The sequence below is a fragment of the Tribolium madens genome, unplaced genomic scaffold (assembly GCF_015345945.1).
Source record: "Tribolium madens isolate multiple individuals breed KSU strain unplaced genomic scaffold, Tmad_KSU_1.1 Scaffold_2;HRSCAF=44;Tcas5.2_LGX, whole genome shotgun sequence".
Taxonomy (NCBI): Eukaryota; Metazoa; Arthropoda; class Insecta; order Coleoptera; family Tenebrionidae; genus Tribolium; species Tribolium madens.
This window is the reverse complement of record NW_025400995.1, coordinates 2041129-2061198: the sequence shown is the minus strand read 5'-3', so window position 1 is coordinate 2061198 and position 20070 is coordinate 2041129. Positions and strand designations below refer to the sequence as shown.

General features: G+C 37.1%; 4 protein-coding genes across 7 annotated transcripts in view; 2 read left to right on the top strand and 2 right to left on the bottom strand.

Annotated features, from left to right (window-relative positions):
• LOC123006811 (aspartyl/asparaginyl beta-hydroxylase) overlaps positions 1 to 3408 on the top strand; it is a 28323-nt gene extending 24915 nt beyond the window's left edge. The window contains exons 4-14 of one of the 3 annotated variants that reach the window (XM_044401604.1): positions 16 to 479; positions 525 to 603; positions 706 to 780; positions 991 to 1110; positions 1159 to 1452; positions 1554 to 1693; positions 1971 to 2205; positions 2252 to 2357; positions 2408 to 2642; positions 2692 to 3176; positions 3222 to 3408. In XM_044401604.1, coding sequence (XP_044257539.1) covers positions 16 to 479; positions 525 to 603; positions 706 to 780; positions 991 to 1110; positions 1159 to 1452; positions 1554 to 1693; positions 1971 to 2205; positions 2252 to 2357; positions 2408 to 2642; positions 2692 to 3176; positions 3222 to 3372 — 2384 coding nt within the window. In that variant the 3' untranslated portion in view covers positions 3373 to 3408. The remainder of the gene's footprint in view (positions 1 to 15; positions 480 to 524; positions 604 to 705; positions 781 to 990; positions 1111 to 1158; positions 1453 to 1553; positions 1694 to 1970; positions 2206 to 2251; positions 2358 to 2407; positions 2643 to 2691; positions 3177 to 3221) is intronic. The other 2 variants (XM_044401605.1, XM_044401606.1) reach the window with 2 other exon arrangements.
• On the bottom strand, positions 3398 to 8870 carry LOC123006810 (tripeptidyl-peptidase 2). 2 transcript variants are annotated; one of them, XM_044401602.1, is made up of 14 exons: positions 8721 to 8870; positions 8335 to 8512; positions 8158 to 8286; positions 7916 to 8105; positions 7555 to 7878; positions 7263 to 7506; positions 6448 to 6644; positions 5211 to 6399; positions 4933 to 5167; positions 4620 to 4864; positions 4337 to 4572; positions 4011 to 4290; positions 3799 to 3958; positions 3398 to 3751 (listed from the first exon to the last, which is right to left on the bottom strand). In XM_044401602.1, exons 2-14 carry the CDS (start codon positions 8497 to 8499, stop codon positions 3527 to 3529), a joined length of 3819 nt encoding a protein of 1272 aa, XP_044257537.1. In that variant the 5' UTR covers positions 8500 to 8512; positions 8721 to 8870; the 3' UTR covers positions 3398 to 3526. The 2 variants fall into 2 exon arrangements, with proteins under 2 accessions (XP_044257537.1, XP_044257538.1); XM_044401603.1 differs by having other exon boundaries at positions 7555 to 7860.
• Positions 8823 to 13461, top strand: LOC123006812 (ATP-dependent DNA helicase Q1-like). Its single transcript, XM_044401608.1, has 4 exons — positions 8823 to 9602; positions 9648 to 10127; positions 12654 to 12870; positions 12920 to 13461. The coding sequence occupies exons 1-4, from the start codon at positions 8957 to 8959 to the stop codon at positions 13395 to 13397; spliced, it is 1821 nt and encodes a 606-aa protein (XP_044257543.1). The 5' UTR covers positions 8823 to 8956; the 3' UTR covers positions 13398 to 13461.
• Positions 13462 to 13756: 295 nt separating this feature from the next.
• LOC123006069 (sarcalumenin) lies at positions 13757 to 18398 on the bottom strand. The gene is made up of 7 exons (XM_044400228.1): positions 18291 to 18398; positions 17127 to 17392; positions 17043 to 17081; positions 15720 to 16994; positions 15479 to 15670; positions 15169 to 15432; positions 13757 to 14599 (listed from the first exon to the last, which is right to left on the bottom strand). The coding sequence occupies exons 1-7, from the start codon at positions 18361 to 18363 to the stop codon at positions 14213 to 14215; spliced, it is 2496 nt and encodes an 831-aa protein (XP_044256163.1). The 5' UTR covers positions 18364 to 18398; the 3' UTR covers positions 13757 to 14212.
• Positions 18399 to 20070: the final 1672 nt, after the last annotated feature.

The window sequence follows — 20070 nt, the reverse complement described above, 5'->3', positions numbered from 1 at the left end:
GAAGCAAATTTGTAGTAGATGTTGTGGAAACAGAATCGAGGTTTTCACACTTATTCGAAGGCTGGGTTGATAACAGTTTAAGTCATGATGATGATCATGGCGATGACGACCATATTGTAAGCTCCCTAGAAGAGGAAGATCATGAGGAGTCACACGAGGAGGAGGAGGAGGAAGAAGAAGAAGAAGAAGCGGAGGAGGAAGAAACTGAAGCATCAGAAGAAACCACTCATGCGGAAGAAGAAGAAGAAGAAGAAGAAGAAGAAGACGAAGACGAAGGGGAAGCTTCTGAGGAAACACCCCAAACTGAAGAAGAGGAAGAGGAAGATGAAAGTGAACTAAAAGACGCCGATGAGGAAGATGAGGAGCAGGATGTTGAAAAAAGCGTAGAAGAAGAAGAAGAAGAAGAGCAGGAGGATGAAGATGAGGAAGAAGAGGAAAAGGCTGTGTCTGAAGAAGTCAAAGAGGAAGAAAAAGAAGAGGTAACCTCTAAAGCCGCGTCGAACGATGTTAAAGTCAAATTTTAGGAGGAAGAAGCTGCTGAAGAGCCTGAAGTCGAAGAAAAAGTCGAAGAAGAGGAAGTTGGAGATGAGCAAAATTCTAAAAGTGAGTATTATACTTGTCTAATATCGGGCGAAATTTCATTGTTGGTTCTTTGAAACTGTAAATCAGGAAATGCAAATAATTGAAAACTGCTGTATGTTGCAGTGGTTGTAAAGATTGGCGTCGGCGTGGCTCTTTTGGTAGTAGCCCACGTCGTTCTGGTTAGAAAGTGGAAGTCTGGTCAGTAAATGCATGCTAAGTGTTTCTATTCCCGTTCAAAATTTCTGTATGTTGTATATGCCTTTCGCTTTTTGTTCAACTTTGCACTAACAATATTGCATTTCCTGGTATTAATTTTCTTCCACTGTGGTATAGATTAAATTCACGCTGCAATTAATCCGCTCTTGCTTTGGTACATAAAATATCACGTTAATTGAGTTTTATTAAAAGCAAGTCCAATTGAAACACCCCCAAAAGACGAACTCCCAGATCTTGCCCGCAGAAACACAATTGTTGTTCCACCAAAATACGAAGAAGTAGAGCAAGATATTGAAGAAAACATTGAAGAAGGTATTAACTGTAACCAGATCGAATCGAAATAATCTTAGGTTTAACCAGAATATTCGGATGAAGATGGGGACGTTGAAAGTGAAGAAGAAGAGAAACTGGTGAAAGTCAAATACCAAGAATTGCGCACGACTTATACTAGATCTTTAACACCAGAAAGCGAACCCGAATATCAGAATAAACCGGATGAAGAGTACGAAGATGAGGAAGAGGAAATCGAAGATGAAGAAGAAGATGAGGAAGAATCTGAAGAAGATGATGACGATTTATTACAAAGATTGGAATCCAAATACGGAAAATTGCAGCGTGAAGAAAACGAAGATGAGCAGTTTTCGTCCTGGAAACGTAATTTATTGATTTTGATAATGTTTAAAGAACCAACAATTTCAGTGTTATTTGTTAATTAATCACACGTGTGTTACATTAAGTTTACAAAATTTTTCTAGGTGTGAACGTCCGCGAAGACAATGAACCTGAAGAATCTGATTCTGATAAACAATCAGACTACGAATACGAAAACATAACAAGTAAAGACGACTACCAGATCAAGGAAAAACTCGACGAAGCTCATAAAAGCATTCAAAATGTGAGTAAATCTTCACTTGGGGGCAAATTCAAACCGATTTTCTCTCTAGGAGTGATTACGGGAAAATTCCATTAATTTCCTAGCTATTGTTTTGTTTTAATTTTTGTAGATTTGTGTGTAAAGCAGCCAATCGCCTTTGGAGTGTTTCAATAAAGTGTTGTTTGTTTCTAATAAATTATTTTGGTACAAAAACTTATCAACAATTTTTCCGCACTTACCAAATTGTTGATAAATTTCGTAACTCTACTAACGGTTTGCTTGTTTTTCCTAATACTAGAATACGGCTTATGCACTTAAGCTTTTTGATGCCCTCCTCCAAAACTATTCCTCTTCACCCAGAAGTCTCTACGGAAAAGCCCAAGCTTTGGACGTTTTAGCCGAACAAAAAAGAAGTAATGAATTGTTACAAAAGGCAATTGATGCTTATTTGAAAATTCTGGAACTTAAGGACGTCCCAAATGTCTTATTCGAAGCAGCAGCTGAGAGGTGTATCAACCGGATGAGATTTATCGGTAATTACTTTTTGTTTATTGACACTTGAATTTGATGGATTTTTAGGTAATTACAACCGTGCTATTGAGGTTCATTACAAGTTAATTGCTCGGTTTCCGCAAAAAACACACCATCGGAATCAATTAGTGGTCAGTTTATTGACAATAAACCGGTATTTGTGTTGTAATTAGTTTCATACAGTTGGTATTTGATTTTTTCTAGTGTAAACACGGCTCGACAAATTTTGCAAGAGACACTCTCTAAAAACCCAAATGATGGTTTTGCTCTTGTCCATTACGGATTTATTCTTAAAACAGTTGACAACAATTTGAACGAGTCTATAAGTTATTTGGAAAGGGGGATTTCCACAAGGGCGCCTGGAGTGGTCGATGGCCGTTTTTACTTTCATTTGGGGGACGCATTAGCTCGTGTTGGTCGCACAAAAGACGCTATGAACGTAATTCACCCGTTTGTCCCAAATTTCTTGTCAAAAATTCACTTTCAAGGTGTACCAAGATGGCGTCCGAAACAATCTCTTCTTATCTAAGTACCAACGATCTCTTTATAACGTTGCACGTCTCAAGGGCCAACCTTGGTGGAAAAAAGAAGAAACTCCCTACTTAAACCTCTTCCAAGCGTTGGAAACCAACTGGAAACAAATCCGAGCTGAGGGTATTTCCGTTTTGAACAAAGATGGCCACTTCCAAGCCGAATCGGAAAATTTGAAAGACACGGGCGATTGGAAACAGTTCGAACTTTTTGCAAGGGGGCACAAAAACATCAACAATTGCAAAAAGTGCCCCCTTACTTGCAAAATCATCGAAAGTGTCCCTGATGCTAAAGGGTGTAAAAGGGGGCAAACTAAATTCAGTGTGATGCATCCAGGGACTCACGTGTGGCCTCACTGTGGACCAACAAATTGTAGGTTGAGAGTACATTTAGGACTTCAGGTCCCGGCTAATACTTTTATCCGGGTTGCTGAGAAAACCAGGTGGGCGTGGTTTAGTGTGTACTTGTCATTGATTGGTTTTCGTAGGAGTTGGAAAGAGGGGGAAGTACTCGTTTTTGACGACAGTTTCGAGCATGAAGTTTGGCACAATGGAACTTCACTCCGACTTGTCCTTATTGTGGATGTGTGGCACCCGGAGTTGACTCCAGTCGAAAAACGGACTCTCTCACCGATTTGATGTAGGTTTTGTAAAAAAATAAATGTTTCAGAAAAATGCGTTTATTATTCATTCCAACAGCACAGGTAACAAGAAAAACATGAAAAAGCAATTTGGCAATTATTTTGAAACAACTACCCGTAAAAACAAAAGCTAAAAAAACATTGCTAACTATTTAAAAAGGTCGATACGATTGAGGGAATTTCGAAAGTATATTTCTTTGCAAATGATCTGCTAAATACTCCCAGCCGTTCATTCTGCACAAGTCGATAATTCTATCTTCCAACTCCTTGCAAGGTTTTTCTTCTTGCATTCGCATGGTGTATTTCAACACTCGGCCATATTGTTTATGGACATGGGCGTGCCACATCATAAAAAAGACCAGATAAGGTGTCACCACCTGAAATGAAATAATAAAACACGGAGAAAAGACACTTGGGGACAAACCTTCGCATCATTTGGGTCAACAAACCGGACCAAAGACTTCCAAATCCCTGCGATTCTCTCCAAATAGTCTTCTTTTTCCTCAAGCTTATACAAGCGACATAAAATGATACCTTTGCGACACAAACACTCCAAATAAATGGTACGTTTTTGATCCATCGACCTGAAAAATGCCACTTCGGAACGAGAACATCCCAGAGGGGGGGGGGGCTTACGTTTTAATTTTGGAAGCATCGGATCGCAGATCAGCCTTCATGGCTGAGAAGGCCAAAATTCCCTCTTCGCTAATATTTTCTATCACTTTGTCACAAATAGCAATGTATTTAAGTTGGACATCTTTATTAATCATAGTAGCTTGAATATTAACTAGTAAGTTCGGATAGGGCCTCCTTGTGTCAATTGGATCAACGGCTTGTAAATAGGCGGTGTGGAGAGGCAGATGATCTGGATATTTAGTCAAAAATTCATCATAAAATTTCTCCGCATTTAAAGGATCTGAAAACCCGGGCTATAACCTAGTTGAGTGGTCACGTGACATTACCTAATTTGGACAAGAATTGGGTTTTCAAATCCCGGACTTGTTCCCTACACTCCTCTAGTTTATTTTTGTCACTTTTCTCGAATCCAGTACCACCATTCGAGGTTTTTTTCGAGGGAGAAGCATCAAATAAAATATATTTGAAAGGGTGGGAATCAACTTTCTTTCCTAAATCATCCTTACAATAAGTGATATAACCGGTGAGGAACTGCGCCGGGTTGTTAGACTTAGCTATGAACCTATATATTTGTCAGTTTTGAGAAAACACAAAATTACAGATACCTACTTATCGGCAGGTAGAGGAGCAATATAAAAGGGTATAACAGTGGAATGCAATCCATGACTAACATTTGACTTTTTACCAGCAATTGCAGCTTGAGAATAACTACTATAAACATCCAATGTAATCGCATTGCTTAATTTTTGTTGCAACAACAATGGAATTTCAGTTAATTTATCCAAATATTCCTTTTTCTCATGTCTCACATGAAGACGAATCACATAATCGCCTTTTTCTAGTTTAATAGAATACTAAAATTTGGTGGTTAGTGAGAAGATACAGGGCGGGGCGGTTAAATGCCACGCCCTTAAAAACATACCTTTGACGGATAGGCGTCACCACAACCTAAGAGCTGTTTACTAGAGTCAAACAACAACCATAATTGCGATTCAAACTCTGACTCGTATAAAACATCGCTGAGTAGAGCTATATTTGGTGACACTTCTGTTGCTTTAGTTAGGGTAAAATTATACACTAGGAGGAGCTCATAAATCTGCCGGTTGGGGGGGATAACATCCCTTGCTGTAAGTGGCGAGACTTTTCCCTCAGCCGGCCTAGAAACTTGTATAAAATGGGAATTTTGGTTTAAAAACTTACTTCAAAATTTGGACGGAATTTTTCAAAGTGATCGACGGTAGGATTTCCTCCCCTTGTAGCGAAGTCACTTCAACGGAATGGATCCCATCAGCCGCATGCATGGTAATCGATTGTTGGTTAGGTTTAATTCCATAAAACGAAATCGAGTAATCTAAATTAAGTTCGCCTAAGTTGGCCCAATACTTTGCAATGACAACCTCCAAGACAACATTGCTTCTAACTTGAAAACTGATAACCGAATCGACGTTTGCCGTGACGGTAACCGCTTTGTTCGATTCTAATGTCTTGCAACTTTGCTTTGGTAGCAAATGCATGGAATGTACTACAAATCTACCAACTCCATTTTCGTCCGTCGAAGCCATACGTAGAACAGCCCATGTGGCGAAATGAGGGACCACAAAAAAGTGTCTTTTAATGGTGTTTGGTTTGAAAAGAACCGAATTGTAGGAAACTGTATGTTTGGGCGGTTTCACTTCAATTGGTTGGATTACTGTGATCGGTATTTTGAAAACTGGACCCTTAGAGACACAACTGACATCAAACGCTTCTATAAATGTACTATGGACCCCCATTGGTAATTCAGTTGGGTCAATTTTAATAGCAAACACTCGACTAGCATTCGAGACGTCCAAATGAGTCGGACAACTCACATATGAAGCATTACAAACCAATGCTAACTTCATGTTAAATTTAATTTTAATGTCTGATCCCACATTATCCGAGTCAAGAAAATTCGGCTCGACTGATATATTATACGAACAAGGACTCTTCGTCGGTTTTGACCGAATATAAATCCCCTTGGAGTTCGACGAGCCGCAACTAACATGAAACCTAACATTTTGTTCCTGCGTCATGTAGTGCTTCACCAACCACTCGAAACACTTATCAACTTGAAGCAAACCACTTCCTTGAGCAAAAACCTCAACACCTTGCAAAACACTCGCTGTGTTTTCAATAGCCCGCTTGATACTATATGGCGAATAGAACAAATTTTGCTGAATCAACCCTGACACTAGTAAACTAACAGCCCCTGCGACATGGGGGGACGCCATCGAGGTCCCATTCATCAATTGCGAGTATCGAAGAGTACAATTCGGGACGGATGTTACAGCGCCACCTGGTGCACAAATCGTAACACCAACACCACCATCTATACATGGGCCCCGTGACGACCAAGTAAACGGCATGCCTTAAAAATAACAATGGTAGAAATTTGTCAAACTGTCTTTTTCAATACCTGGCAGTTTTTGACGCATGGAATAAGCCGCCACCATCATTTCTGGCGATACGTAAGCCCCAACACCGATTATGGTCTCCTGGCTTATATCAGGGGGCGTACCAATGGTGCTTAAAGCAGGGCCGTGGTTGCCGGCGGAAGCCACCCATACCACCCCGTATTTATTGACCACTTCATTCATCAGCTCTCCGATACGTCTGAAAATTCGAATTTGACACAATTTGACACCAAATTCAAGAGTTATTAGAAAAAGCAAAACAATTTAATTAACTAATATTAAAAAATGGTGTTTTAACTTGCATCACCCTGTATATTCAGAGTTTGAACAATGAGTAATTTCTTGTTGCAAAGTTGGTAATTGTTATATTCGTTTTTATATTAATGTGCATTGAAGTAGTCGTTGAACGGGATCAAACCTAACCTCAACCTTCCCTAAAATTATTTTTTTCAAATAAATGTTTACCCCATGTAGCAAAAAATAATTAAAATTAACACTGAATGACATTAATGACACTTTTTAGATTCATTTAGACTTCCACAACCTACTTGATGCATATTAATATGAAACAAAAAGTGAGTGTTTGAAGCGTTTTTGTGGGGGAGAAAACAACTCAAATGCGAAATTTTAGTAAGAATTGTGTTTTTTATTAACACGGCAGGTTTTGAATTAGAATAAAAAACCACTGGCTTGTATCCCCAAACTCAGAAAACAATAGTGGGCCATGAGTTTTATTTCCACAATTGACATTTGACATTTTTTAGTGTTTGAATTAAAAAAGTGTTAAAGTGTTGTTTTGAGTGGTTGTTCGCCTTACCCGCCATCTGAAAAGTGCGCATGTTCCCCATAGCTCATGTTAATAACGTGAATTTTGAGCGTTTTTGACATCTCCATCAGCTTAATTATAGCCCTAACTAGTGCCGTCCCTGTCTCCATTGAGCCCAATCGCCCATCACCAATGGTAAATGAGACAATCTGCGCCCCGGGTGCAACCCCACATTGCTCAGGATTATCAGGGAAATAAGCAGCAGCAATGGAGGCAACGTGAGTCCCGTGACTCGCTACAACCCCAATTTAGAAAAAAAGCGTTCCCTAAACATTATACATACAACAAAGGCCAACTAATTCTAGTGTATCGCCATTATCGTGAACATTCATACTGAAATTTAGATTGTCTTCTGGTGTCAGAGCAGTATAATCGTGAGTGAGACTATACTCGCCCAAAAGGGGGCACTTTTCGAGATCTCCATCATCGGAAGTGTCCACGCAACATTGCCATTGTTCACCATCATGGAAAAGAATACAGTCGTAGACTGGTCCAGCGTCGTGAAATTTTTTTTCATAATTTGTCAGGATTTCAAGTTTTGTTTCAAGATCATCTTTGATGAGTTTGTCCGCATCGGAGAGATTGGAACCTTGAAAATGCGTAATTTCTAACCGAATTGTTGACCGTTTTAAAGAAAAACAAACTTGTGTGTTTCGCTTCAAACTCAGCTAACTGTCTATTGGCCTCAGCAACAGCTTTCCGGTGATGTTCATCCCATTTTTTCTCTTTGTATTCAGAAGTCATGCGTTCTTCTAATCGTTCAGGGTATAAGTCATAAGCGTGTTTAAGCCCCACTCTATAACAATTTGTAGGGTTGTTCCACGTGCTTGGGATCTGTGTTTTAGAAGAAAAATTGTTAAATGTTCACACATTTGTTTATAATTACCTTGAGGTTTTTACCACTAAGCGCAGTTATATAAGAATCATACGCTTGTACAATAGTTTTTGTGTCAACATCGCCACAACCGCTGCAGTCAAATCTATGAATGACTTTAACTTTGCCATCAGATGTTTTCTACAAAGGAAACTCCTAAGTTGGGATTAAAACAAATAAAGATTATACCTGTAATCCCGGTGCTCCCGGATCGACTCCTGAATCAAAAATTGCTATAACTGTACCTCTTCCATCATACTGAGGATATTTGGTCAAAAATGAGCTAACGGCTGTTTCCTTCTTTGGTAATAAGCCGCTAACAGGAAAGTCGAGTTCCGTTGGTAAATCAGTCATTGTTTAATGCCACCTAAGGATTAACGAAACAATGCTTTATCATTCTTAAAAACAGACAAAACAATGAGTCTTGCACAAACATAACCTCAAAATATAAAAACTACATCAGCAAGTACAACCAATCAAATTATTACTAGTAAATACCACAAATAAACAAATTTTCGCTTAAATACCTTTCCTTCTTGTTTAATTTAGTTAAAAACGGTTAAAATTTAACTCACCTCCACGTACGTCACTGTTTTGTTGCTAATTTTACCGCAGTGATTGAGCACAATGAAGTTAGGTGTAAATGGTGAATCTCGGCAATACAGTTTCCTGTAGTTTGAAAACTTTGAAAACATAACCCAATTTCGGTTGTTTTGCTTAGTTTTTGCCAAAAAGGCGGTGATAAATGCAAAAAACAGTATTTTTAATTGTGATAATTGTGACAGTTTTTGTGTTCTAGCGTAGTTATAAAATGAGCGACTTGGAAAAAGCCGAAATTGATTGTGCGGAAAAGTCGAAATTGGTCAAGTCGTTGGAAAAGCAACTGGCGGATGCCAAAGAGGAATATGCGAAAGCTTGTAGCACTTTAGAAGAATTAAAACGGTTGAAATCCCTTGAAGAAAATCGAAAACGAATTGCCCTAACTGAGAGTACCTTAAACGAATGGCTTGAAGAAAAATTCACGTGGTCGGCTAAACTCAAGTCACTGTTGAAGGAAAAATTCAAATTTGATGATTTCCGGCCTAAACAACTCGCCGCCATCAATGCCACCCTCTCCAAGAAAGACGTGCTTCTTGTCATGCCAACAGGGGGTGGAAAATCACTAGTTTTCCAACTTCCGGCCCTTATAGACCCGGGTTTTACACTGGTAGTAACCCCTTTGGTGTCACTAATTCAAGATCAGTTAGTCGCTTCTGAAAAATTCAACATCGAAGCTGCCACAATTAACGCAAGTACGTCGAAAAATGAAATCAAAGAGATTTACAACTTGATGACTGATAAAAAATCGACTTTGAAGTTGTTATATGTGACTCCTGAGTGGATCGCGAGAAGCAAAAAGTTTATGTCGGTTTTGAAAAAATGCTACGAGTCGAAGAGGGTGGCGAGGATTGCAATTGGTAAGTTTCTCGGGGTGGATCCAAGGGGTGATTGTGTTTTTTAAGATGAGGTGCATTGTTGCTCGACTTGGGGGCACGATTTTCGTCCCGATTACCCCTACTTGGGGTTGGTTCGGTCCGTGTTGGAGAAAGTGCCGGTTTTGGGGCTAACCGCGACTGCCACAATGGCGGTTTTAAATGATGTACAATCAATGTTGAATCTTGACAACTGTATGATCATCACTGCACCTTTTAATAGACCGAATTTGTGTTACCAAGTTTTGCCCAAACCGCATACCAAAAACGAAGTTTTAACTTATTTAGAGAAACTCATGAAAGAGCAGTACGCGGGTCAGAGCGGGATTATTTATACCAATACCATAAATGAATGCATTAACTTGGCTACTGACTTAAAAGCCAGGAAACTGAAAGTCGCCCCATTTCATGCCCAATTGGATCCTGACCAAAAGAAAGAAATACATAAAAAGTGGCTGGATAATAGATATCAAGTAGTTGTTGCAACCGTTGCCTTTGGCATGGGCATTGGTAAATTTGATTATACACTATTTAAAATTAAAGGAACAAAAATTTTTCTAAATTTTTTGATGATTTTTGGAAGGCTGAAACTCATCGAAAAATGGTCGTATCTAGATTTTAAATAAACCATTTTGAAGCTTTAAGTTTCTAGTTCTCTTTTGTCAATTTTTTTTGCTACGGTTATCACGCAATTGAGCAAGAAAAAAAATCTAAATTTTTGTTTTTGCGGACGTGGAGAATTGTGGAGAACTTTTTTTAGTTAAGTCAATGCATAGGCCGAATATCATGTTTATTTATCTTTAATATGCTTTTTTCATATTCTCTTTACGTCATTTTGTTGCTGATTTTAAATGAAAAAGGATCCGATTTAAATCCGAATAAAATAAAAAGGGTAGTGTCAAAAACTGAAATAAATGTGTTACAAGATCCTTTTATGATTTTTAAAAAAATATTTTTTTTTTAAACTCAACATTGATTTAAAGAAAAAAGTTACTTTTTCTTCTCATAGCCCTGCTAATTTTTAAATCGATCCATTAAACCGTTTAACCGTTTTCTCGGGCCGATTGATCAAAGTTTTGCAAAAGAATTAAAGTAACAATTGCATATACAGGGTGATTCTTTTAGGGCCTTTTAACTTCTAATGCAGATAGGAATTTGAAATTTTGTACATAAAATTATCTATCATAGTTTTTGACATATGTCAATTTTTTGGTCAAATTTTCTTTTGCATAGGTTCATTTAAAACATCACAGCTCTTGAACCTTTTGCGATAAGTGAATAATTTTTCTTGCATTCGATAACCAAAGATTCGAAGAGTTTTCTAAAATTTTCAAAATTGTCAACTGTCAAATTGCAAAGTTAATATGATTTTTTGAAAGTGATGATTAACAAACAGCTATAACTTAGTTTTTTTTTTTTTTAATGACCCTATTTTCTCAACGGCAATTGAAAGTACAGCCATTTTGAAAATAATTTAGTTAAACTCAGACTGCTCGGTTTGGGGTGTGTACAAAATTTCAAGTTTCTATCTGCATTAGAAGTTAAAACGTTTCCAATGTAGGCCCCAAAAGAATCACCTTGTATTGTTTCTGAACATTGCCTAATTTTCATCAAAATAAAAAAAAACATTTTTTTTCGACTTTCTTACAATTTTGCATTAGTTAGTTATTTGCTAAAAATTAAAAAAAATAAACAAAAAATTGTTTTTTGATTTTTTTTAATTTGTAAAAACATTAAAGAAACAATATACTACTTAATTTTAAAAAAATCAAAAAAATGTAAGTATTAGGATTTTTTTAATTTGTAAAAAAATTCAAGAAACAATACTGATTAATTTTTGAAAAAAAAAATCAAAATTTTTTTTTTCAAATTTAACTAATGCAAAATTGTAAAAAAAAAATATTTTTCTCATTTTGACGAAGATTAAACGATGTTCAAAAACAATGTGTACAATTCTTCCTTTAATTCTTTGATCAATTATTGGTTGTGTTGGTTATGTGTTGGATCGATTTAAAAGTTTTATATGCAAGGTACAGTCGGATGCAAAAGATTTTGGTCGTCAATGTTATTTTTCGACAAACTTATTTTTGTATTATTTGAAATTCGTGCCATAGTTTTAGCAATATCAGAAAGTTTTTCGACATTTTTGACTTTTTGAGACAGTAAAATCAATCACCAAGGGTAAATTACAAAATTTCTGACATAGAAAAATATTTTTTTAGTGACATTGACGACCAAAATCTTTTGCACGCAATTGTACATTAAGCTGTAGAAATACCTAAAAACATTACTCTCCTATCAATATTTGTGATTGTGTAGTAAAAATAAATGCAAAAGAATTTATTTCTGTTCAATTTTTCTTGTTCTTTACCTTTAGTTATTAAGTAATTTCCGAATTTATTTTTAAACAAAAAAAAAAGAATTTGTTTCTGTTCAATTTTTCTTGTTCTTTCTTGTTTTTATTTTCTTCTTGAGAGACTGACAATGGTTTTTTTTACCTTTAATTTCCGAATTTATTTTTATTTAAATTTTATATGGTTTATAATAATTATTTTTGTTTTTATTAGGTATTATTATTGTTTCTTTTTTATTACTTTTCTTTTAAGGATAAGTTGAATTAGCTTCTAGCTACACTTTGCCTCCGCATCTTGGTATTACTTTTAATTTTATTTAATAAAAATCTTTTATTATTATTATTATTATTTTATTTAAAATCAGATGTCTCAGCGAAAATTTGACTGAAAGAAAATGTCAAAAAAACATATTAAAGGTAAACGGTAAAGGTAAAACTTTAAAAAAATTTCGACTAAAAACAAAAACATATTTTTTTCTCGCGCTATCACTATTACGTTATAACCGTAGCACAGAATTTTTTTTTTTAGATCTCTAAACTAGAAACTTAAAGCTTCAATTTTTTTTTAAACCAGTGGAGTTACAGCCTTTCAAAAACACCAAAAAAATTAGGAGAATTTTTTGTTCGTTTAATTTTTAGTAGTGTAGCTTACTGGAAAAAAACTTGATTTCTGTAATTCTTAGATAAACCTGATGTCAGGTTTGTAATCCATCACGTGATTCCGAGAAGCATGGAAAGCTTATATCAGGAAAGTGGCAGAGCTGGCAGAGACGGCGAAAACGCCGATTGCATAGTCCTATTTAGTTTAAACGATTACTTAAAAATTTCAGCAGTGTCAACTTCGGTACTGGAAGAGAAAAAGGCTCAACAAGTGCTAGAATACTGCGTTGAGCGCTTACAGTTGGTTTAAACTCATTTCAAGTTTCGCTTAATTCGCCTAATTTTCCAGATGTCGTCGCTCGATTTTAGCCTCTTATTTTGAACAAGTGTGGGAAGCAAGCGATTGCAACAAAATGTGCGATATTTGCAAACTCGAGACAAAGATCTCCGTACATTATGACTTAACGAAATTTTGCAAAGACATTCAAGCCTTGATATATCAAGCAGAAGGATTCAACGAGAAACTGACTCTAATTAAACTACTAGATGCTTGGTATCACAGCGGCCCGAAAAAATTCCGAGTGCCAAATATGGAACGCCCGAAAATGAGTAAAGAGCATGCCGAGATTGTTATCGCATTCCTTTTACTACAAAAGTACCTAAGTATTGATAGAGGATACACTATGTATTCTACGGTGTCCTACATCGTCAAGGGTAAGTCCATCGGTGATGAAAAAATCTACATGGTGGGCTTAGATGACATGAAAAAAGTGACTAAAGTCTGTGATGAGGGTGAACCCCCTCAGAAAAAAACAAGAACTGACTAGATTAAGATTTTGTTGTGTTGTTTCGTTCGTTTCGTTTTTTTAATAAAGGATTTTTTTAATTTGACTGGTTTTCAATTAAGTATAGACCCTTAAAAAATCTATTTTTGTGTCGGTTAAATAATTAATGATTGAACAATTTGCCAGAAATATTGCACAGGCCAGGTTTTAACTGGTTCTAATAATACGATTTGGCGCCAGTCAGGTGTCTTGCGAGGCGAATATTTGACCTAAATTTAGTCATTTTAGAAACAGACCACTCAATTATGAATTATTTCTAGTGTTTTATTGGTTGGTAATGAGTAGGGTAACGATGTGTAAAATGTTTTTGGCAAGTTTCGAGTTAAAAATAAAGCAACGAATGAAAATATATTGTTTTATTTAAGTACTTAACCTATGTCTTCTTACAATTGTTATATATTTTTGCTTGAAAAAAAAAGAGATGAGAAAATAAAAACTAAGTTATTTACTACAAATTCGATTATTTGTACATAAATAATATACACATTACTACAATTAGAAACACTTTAATTTAGTAAAGCTGGTAAGGAATTGTACATCTGGTGTCAAAAAATACATATAACCCACTCTCTTTTGAAATCGATTTCTGAATGAACACTCCGATTGCAAGAACTCTTAAATGCGATCAACACACATGGCAGGAGACTATTTATAAGCGTGGCTGACTATTGTCCGTGCACTTCACATATCAGTCCATGAAGACGAATTGCGACACACGTGACGCTATTTTAGCGTCGGAGTCTTTAACTTGCAGAGAATTCTGCTCAAGGGCTGAAAACTTGGTCCTTGGCGAGCGTTCAACTGCCCGGTACTGGCGTTTGATTGGCTTCAGCCAAAGCGCTTTCCACCATTCGCTTGTGTTTTCCGACTAATTCAGGGAGATCGTAGGCGATTGCCACATCCAGCCTATTAATAGGACACCCTCTGAAATAGGTGCACGTCGCCGAGAGTTGCTGGAAGTCGTATAACGGATTCAACTTGAAGAAATCTCTATACACGTCAGGATCCGGCAAGTCATAACGCGAGATGTTTGTAAGAGTCGAAAGTCCTTCGTAGATGTGGTAATCCTGGGGGTGCTCAATTATCTCATCGGCGACCTGTTTCCGGTTACCGAAAACCGACTTGTGGTTGTAATAAGTCGTCAAGTAGCAGTCCACCATCTTGGCGTGGTTGCGCACACGAACCTGGCAAAAGAAGAAATTGGGTGCTCCAATACTGGGTGTTTTATACAAACACAAAAACAAGAAAAATTCCACGTAAGATAAGATACCAGAAACAAAAAAGTGTTTTTTTTTAAATTCTATCTGTCAAAAATGTTTGACATTTATTTTTTGACATTTGACACTTTTATGTATGATCTTGTAAAAGAACACGTAAAATAATTTTTCTATTTTGCGTCTGAAAGAAAGCTTATTTCAATACCAAAACCGATGCTTTAATGAGCCATTTTAACACCAATTCGGGGGCTGAAATAGACTAGTAAATTTACATTGTAGAGGTTGGTAATGGTGATTTTCAGCGGCGTTTTGAGCGATTTTTCTTTTGTCAGGTGGTGTGTATGAAATATTTTCAGTATTCATTGTGAATTCAACAAAATTTTTGAAACTTGACATTTATTACCAACCACCACCTCATTGTAGCAAAAGTTACTAAATTTTGAAAAATTGACTTTTCTGTTAAAATGCGCAAATGTTCCTGGTATCTTATTTTACTTGTGCATAAGACACCCTGTGGGCGAGAAATCTTCGCTTACCGCAAATCTACGTGCGCTGGCGATTTTATTCTCGATGCGTTTTTCAACAGCTGTGCGCAAATCGCGCAAAAACGCGCGTTCTTGGGCTTGGAGGAGTCGGACAGGGGCCCAGGATTCGTAAGGTCGGGACCACAGCGAGGTGGTGTACATGACGGGGGGCTGAGGGGATGACATAAGAGGAGAAATGTTCCAAATTAGGGCTCCTTGGACCCTCATCAATTCCTCAGGTTTGACCTGGTCGGCTTTATTCAAAATGATGCGTGTCTGAAAATTTCAATGAATTGAGTTAATCGGTGGTTTGGTTTGATACCTGATGCTCTCTGCCCTTTAATTGGTCGAGAATAGCTTCAGTTTCAGGTCCAACGTCTAATTTTGAAGGATCGTATACTAAAAATATAATGTCGGCTCTGTCAATAAACCATTGGCAGGCGTCATTGAAGGGAAATACGCGTGAAACTTGTTTGCGTACTTCTAAAATTCCCGGAATTTCAACTATATTGACCTGGAAGTAATTGGGGTTAATTTGAGTCACTAGTTTTGGGATTGGTTACTTTTTCTAATAGTTTGCTTGGCAGTCTCACACCACGAAGTCGCTCTTCTAAACCTTGTCCAAATTTTTGCAAACCAGAAAATGTAAAGTCGGCGGCTAATTGAGTCCCATCCCAAATTTCTGGCTCTTCACCGTACATCAAAATGTTGAAATAGGCAGGAGACGGCTCAGCTCCTGTCCTTAGCGAAGTTTCATTATATTCATTGTCAAGCAAATAATTAATAATCGACGATTTGCCACCACTCCACGGTCCCATAAACAGTATCAATGGCTTTGAAAAAATTTCAGCATCGCCGAAATGGCGATTACTCAAATCGCGATACTTGTACAAAACCTCCAACGGTTTTATCGCATTCTCGTACAATTTCTTCAATTCCCGAAGGGTTATCTCCGCCACGCGATTGATAATCTCTTCGGTTTCGGACGACTCATCGTCCAATTTCAACAAATGTTCGACATGATTTCTATCTCTTAATTCGCTCGGAATTTCGATATCGAGCGACAGCTCTTCTTCGGGGGCCGAATCGCCTTCTTCTTCCGTCTCCTCAGTTACGTTTTCTGCTGCCTCATCTTCTTTGCTTTCTTCTTTAGTTTCGTCAGGAGTACTGTCGTCTTTTTCTGCACTTCTTTCATCAAGACCTCCAGTTGTTTCAGCTTCTGTACTACCGCCTTGTTCCTCTTGAGAGGCACTTTTATTATCCTCGGTGACGTCACTTTTAGTATCGCTTTTATCATCTTCTTTGGTTTCTTCCTTAGTGTCGTTCTCATCTTCTTTGGTTTCGATTTTATCATCTTCCACACTTTCAGTTTCACCAGCTTCTTGTTGCTCAGTTTCTTCAAACGACTCTACTTTTTCTTCTATAGTTTCAGTAGATTCAGCTTTGTCGTCTTCTACACTTTCATGCCCTTCTGTGGTTTCAACAGTTTCAGCCTTTTCTTCTTCAACACTGTCTTCTGCGGTTTCGGCAGTTTCAGCCTTTTCTTCTTCTACACTGTCATGCCCTTCTGCGGTTTCAGCACTTTCAGCCTTTTCTTCTTCTACAATGTCATGCCCTTCTGCGGTTTCAGCAGTTTCAGCCTTTTCTTCTTCCACACTGTCATGCCCTTCTGCGGTTTCAACAGATTTAGCCTTTTCTTCTTCTACACTTTCGTGCCCTTCTGCAGTTTCATTAGATTCAGCTCTTTCTTCTTCTACACTTTGAGTTTCTGTAGTTTCAACCGATTCAGCTTTTTCTTCTTCTACAGTTTCACCTTGAGTTTCTTCTTCAGTCGTCTCCTATTTGTTTGATCGTAATCAAACAAAAAAACGTTATGGTCTACTTACCTTATCAGTTTCTTCAACACTTGCGTGTTCTTGAGTGTCCTATAAAAGAAATATGATTTTTTTGATTTGGGAAGGAAGTTTTACCTCTTGTTCAGATTGTTGTTCGGCTTCGACGCTTTCGATGCTAGTTCCTTCTTCGTGAGTATCGTCATCTCCTTCACCTTCATGGTGATCGGAGTCGTCGGTAGTGACTTCAACTACAGGAGGAGTATCTTCTTTACTGTCCCCGGATTCTGGAGTTCCTGTTGTACCGGCCGTTTCACCTGTTTCAAGCTCTTTGAGAGCTTTCTCGATGTAAGGCCGGCATTCCGATTCGGAAGGGCCTTCTGACTCTGCCTCACCTTGCACACCTTTAAAAAATAACCTCAGTTCGTTTCAAAAAACAATTTTGTAACTTTTTTCTAGAGTAATTATGGATTCACTCTGATATTTAATCTGTTGGCTCAAAGCCAAGCAAACAGCTGTGATTTTATATTATGGCATGGAAAATACGATAGTGTGTAAAATTAGTTTTATTGTCTTAATTTGCAAATTATTAACTACTGTTCTTGCATTGTTTTATTGTTGCAGAAAAGTCGCGTAATTTGTGTTACTTAAATAAATTTCGGTTTGAGGAAAATTGGTTAATGGTAATTTTTAATTAAGATAAGAGGTACAAGGGCAGTAATAGTTGAAATTGTTTTATCCACGGTTGGTGTCTGATCTAAATCGGTAACACAGTCTAGGGTAGCCTTTGCTGGCGATTTGCCGATGTCGTCAGTTGCAGTAGGTACTTAGCTACTTTTAGATCAGCGATTTTACATTTTTTTCAAATACTGAGCCACCTTTGAAATTTTTAATATCCCAAAAGTCGGTATTGAATTTCAGCCATTTTCCCGGCTCACCCAATTCGCAAAGTAAACTCCAACTTCTCCCCCAAATAATTTACTCAAAATTGCTTAAATATTTACAAGAAGCAACCTTAGAGGTGAATTTATTGTCAATTTTGGTCGGCCGGTGTGAAATATTTTTATTTATAGAAGTAAGTTTATTTGCGAAAATTTTTATTATTAGAAACTGGTATCGTCCAAAAATAACATATCATATTATATAGCACGAATATGTATGGAATCATGGCTGCCACACATTATATAATTTTAAGTGAAATCACTAGAATTTTGCACCACTACCCCGTGTTTTCAACCACCACGCACCACTTAATCGAATTCATAAAAATCACTTTTTCGGCGTTGTTTTTTTCGAACGTACCCTGCAAGGTAGTGGCGAGGAGCGAAACTCCAAGAAGCAGCAAAAGCCACGAGGACCTCCGGCAGACCTCCATGGCGTGTGATCACTACACCCGTCACATTAACGTCTCGCACTGAAAACCCAGATTATGTTGGGCCATCACATATCACCGCGACGCCGGCCAGTGGCGTACGCGAATTGTTCACATAGCGCCACTTTACCGGTCTAAAAACCGGATTTGGGGCCGGAATTGCACCACTAGGGGTGGTTTAAACCCCGACGATTGCCTGTAAGTTGGAGGGGTGCGATTTGGGGGCCGTAGGTTGGGAAATACAGGGCGAAAATTCGTGCTACGCCACTGGGGGTTAAGCTAAAGCGACGCACGACGACGCTCCCCGAATTCAACAAGTTCCGCGCAATCTCTAAATGACTTAATCTAAACCAAATGGATTATAAAGTCTCATTCACCATGAGCACCTTAACCCACAGAGGCTGCTAATTATAAAAAAGCTGCCTGTGGATTTTATTCACACGTTCTTTTTTTAAATTTATTATTTATTATTTAAAGCTCGAATTTAATTTTACTCTTATTGCAATAATTTTTTAGTTCACTGTCACACCATAATTTAAACTATTTTAATTCCTAATTGAACACAAAGTAACCTATATTTTTGGGGCAATCCCGTGCTTAGGTACCTATTTTTAGAAGCAATTACAAATATTTATTTCAGGATATTTTAAAAAGCCTTCTAATCGAGGATAATTCCCGTTAATACGTCTCTGGACGAAATCATCGACCAGAAAAATTCGGACTTTGACAAGTTTTTATTTTTGGAATTTACCAGAAAACCAAATTTTTAAACAATGTGAAACTATGTTGGGGTTACAAATCCTTTTACAGTTTTTTTAAACCCCCTAAGTGATGTAGTTTATGGCCCACTAAAAATTAATACATGGTCGGGTCTCATTTCCAATTTTATAAATACAGAGTGCGCCAGAACTCGCGCCCCAGAGAAAAATGCCATCCATGTAAGGTAAGTTACCAGGAACATGGAAAAAATGATAAAAAATTCTATTTATAGTTATGAGAGTTTAAATTTTGCTCTTTTTCTGTAGGAAAAATAATTTCCAAGTTTTTTTGCTACAGGCTATTAGAAGAGAAAAAAAGGAAGCTGTGTCCTAAATTTAACGTTATTTGTAGCTTTTATTGTCAAAATTTTTGTACCTTTACTAAGTAATTATAAAAAACATAACAACATTATCATTAAAGACATAAAAAATGTCAAATGTCAAAAAATAAACGTCAAAATTTTTTGACAGAGTTTTTTAAACATTTTTTCCATGTTCCTGGTATCCAAGACCCTTCAAGACCCTAAACTCAATCAAAAAAGTTACAAAACGAGTGATTCGTAGATCAATTATTATCAAAATAGAGAGCCATTTTCAGGAGAAAAAAAAAACATTTGTATTAAAAATATTTATTAAAAGAGCTGGAACAACATTGACTAAGGTCACAACTGCACGTGACACTAAATTAAGTACAATTAATCAAACACAACCCATTGAAAAATGCACAAAAGTTAGGTAAGACATACTTTAACAAATATTGTCCATACTTTCAAAATTAAAAGTATGGAACGTGTTGTAGGTACAAAAAAGGAACCTTTTGTACTATTTAGTTTGCCCAATGAGGCACGCACTACCGTAAACCCGAAACTCAATCAAAAAAGTTACAAAACGAATGGTTCGTAGACCAATTATTATCAAAATAGAGAGCCATTTTCAGGAGAAAAAAAAACAA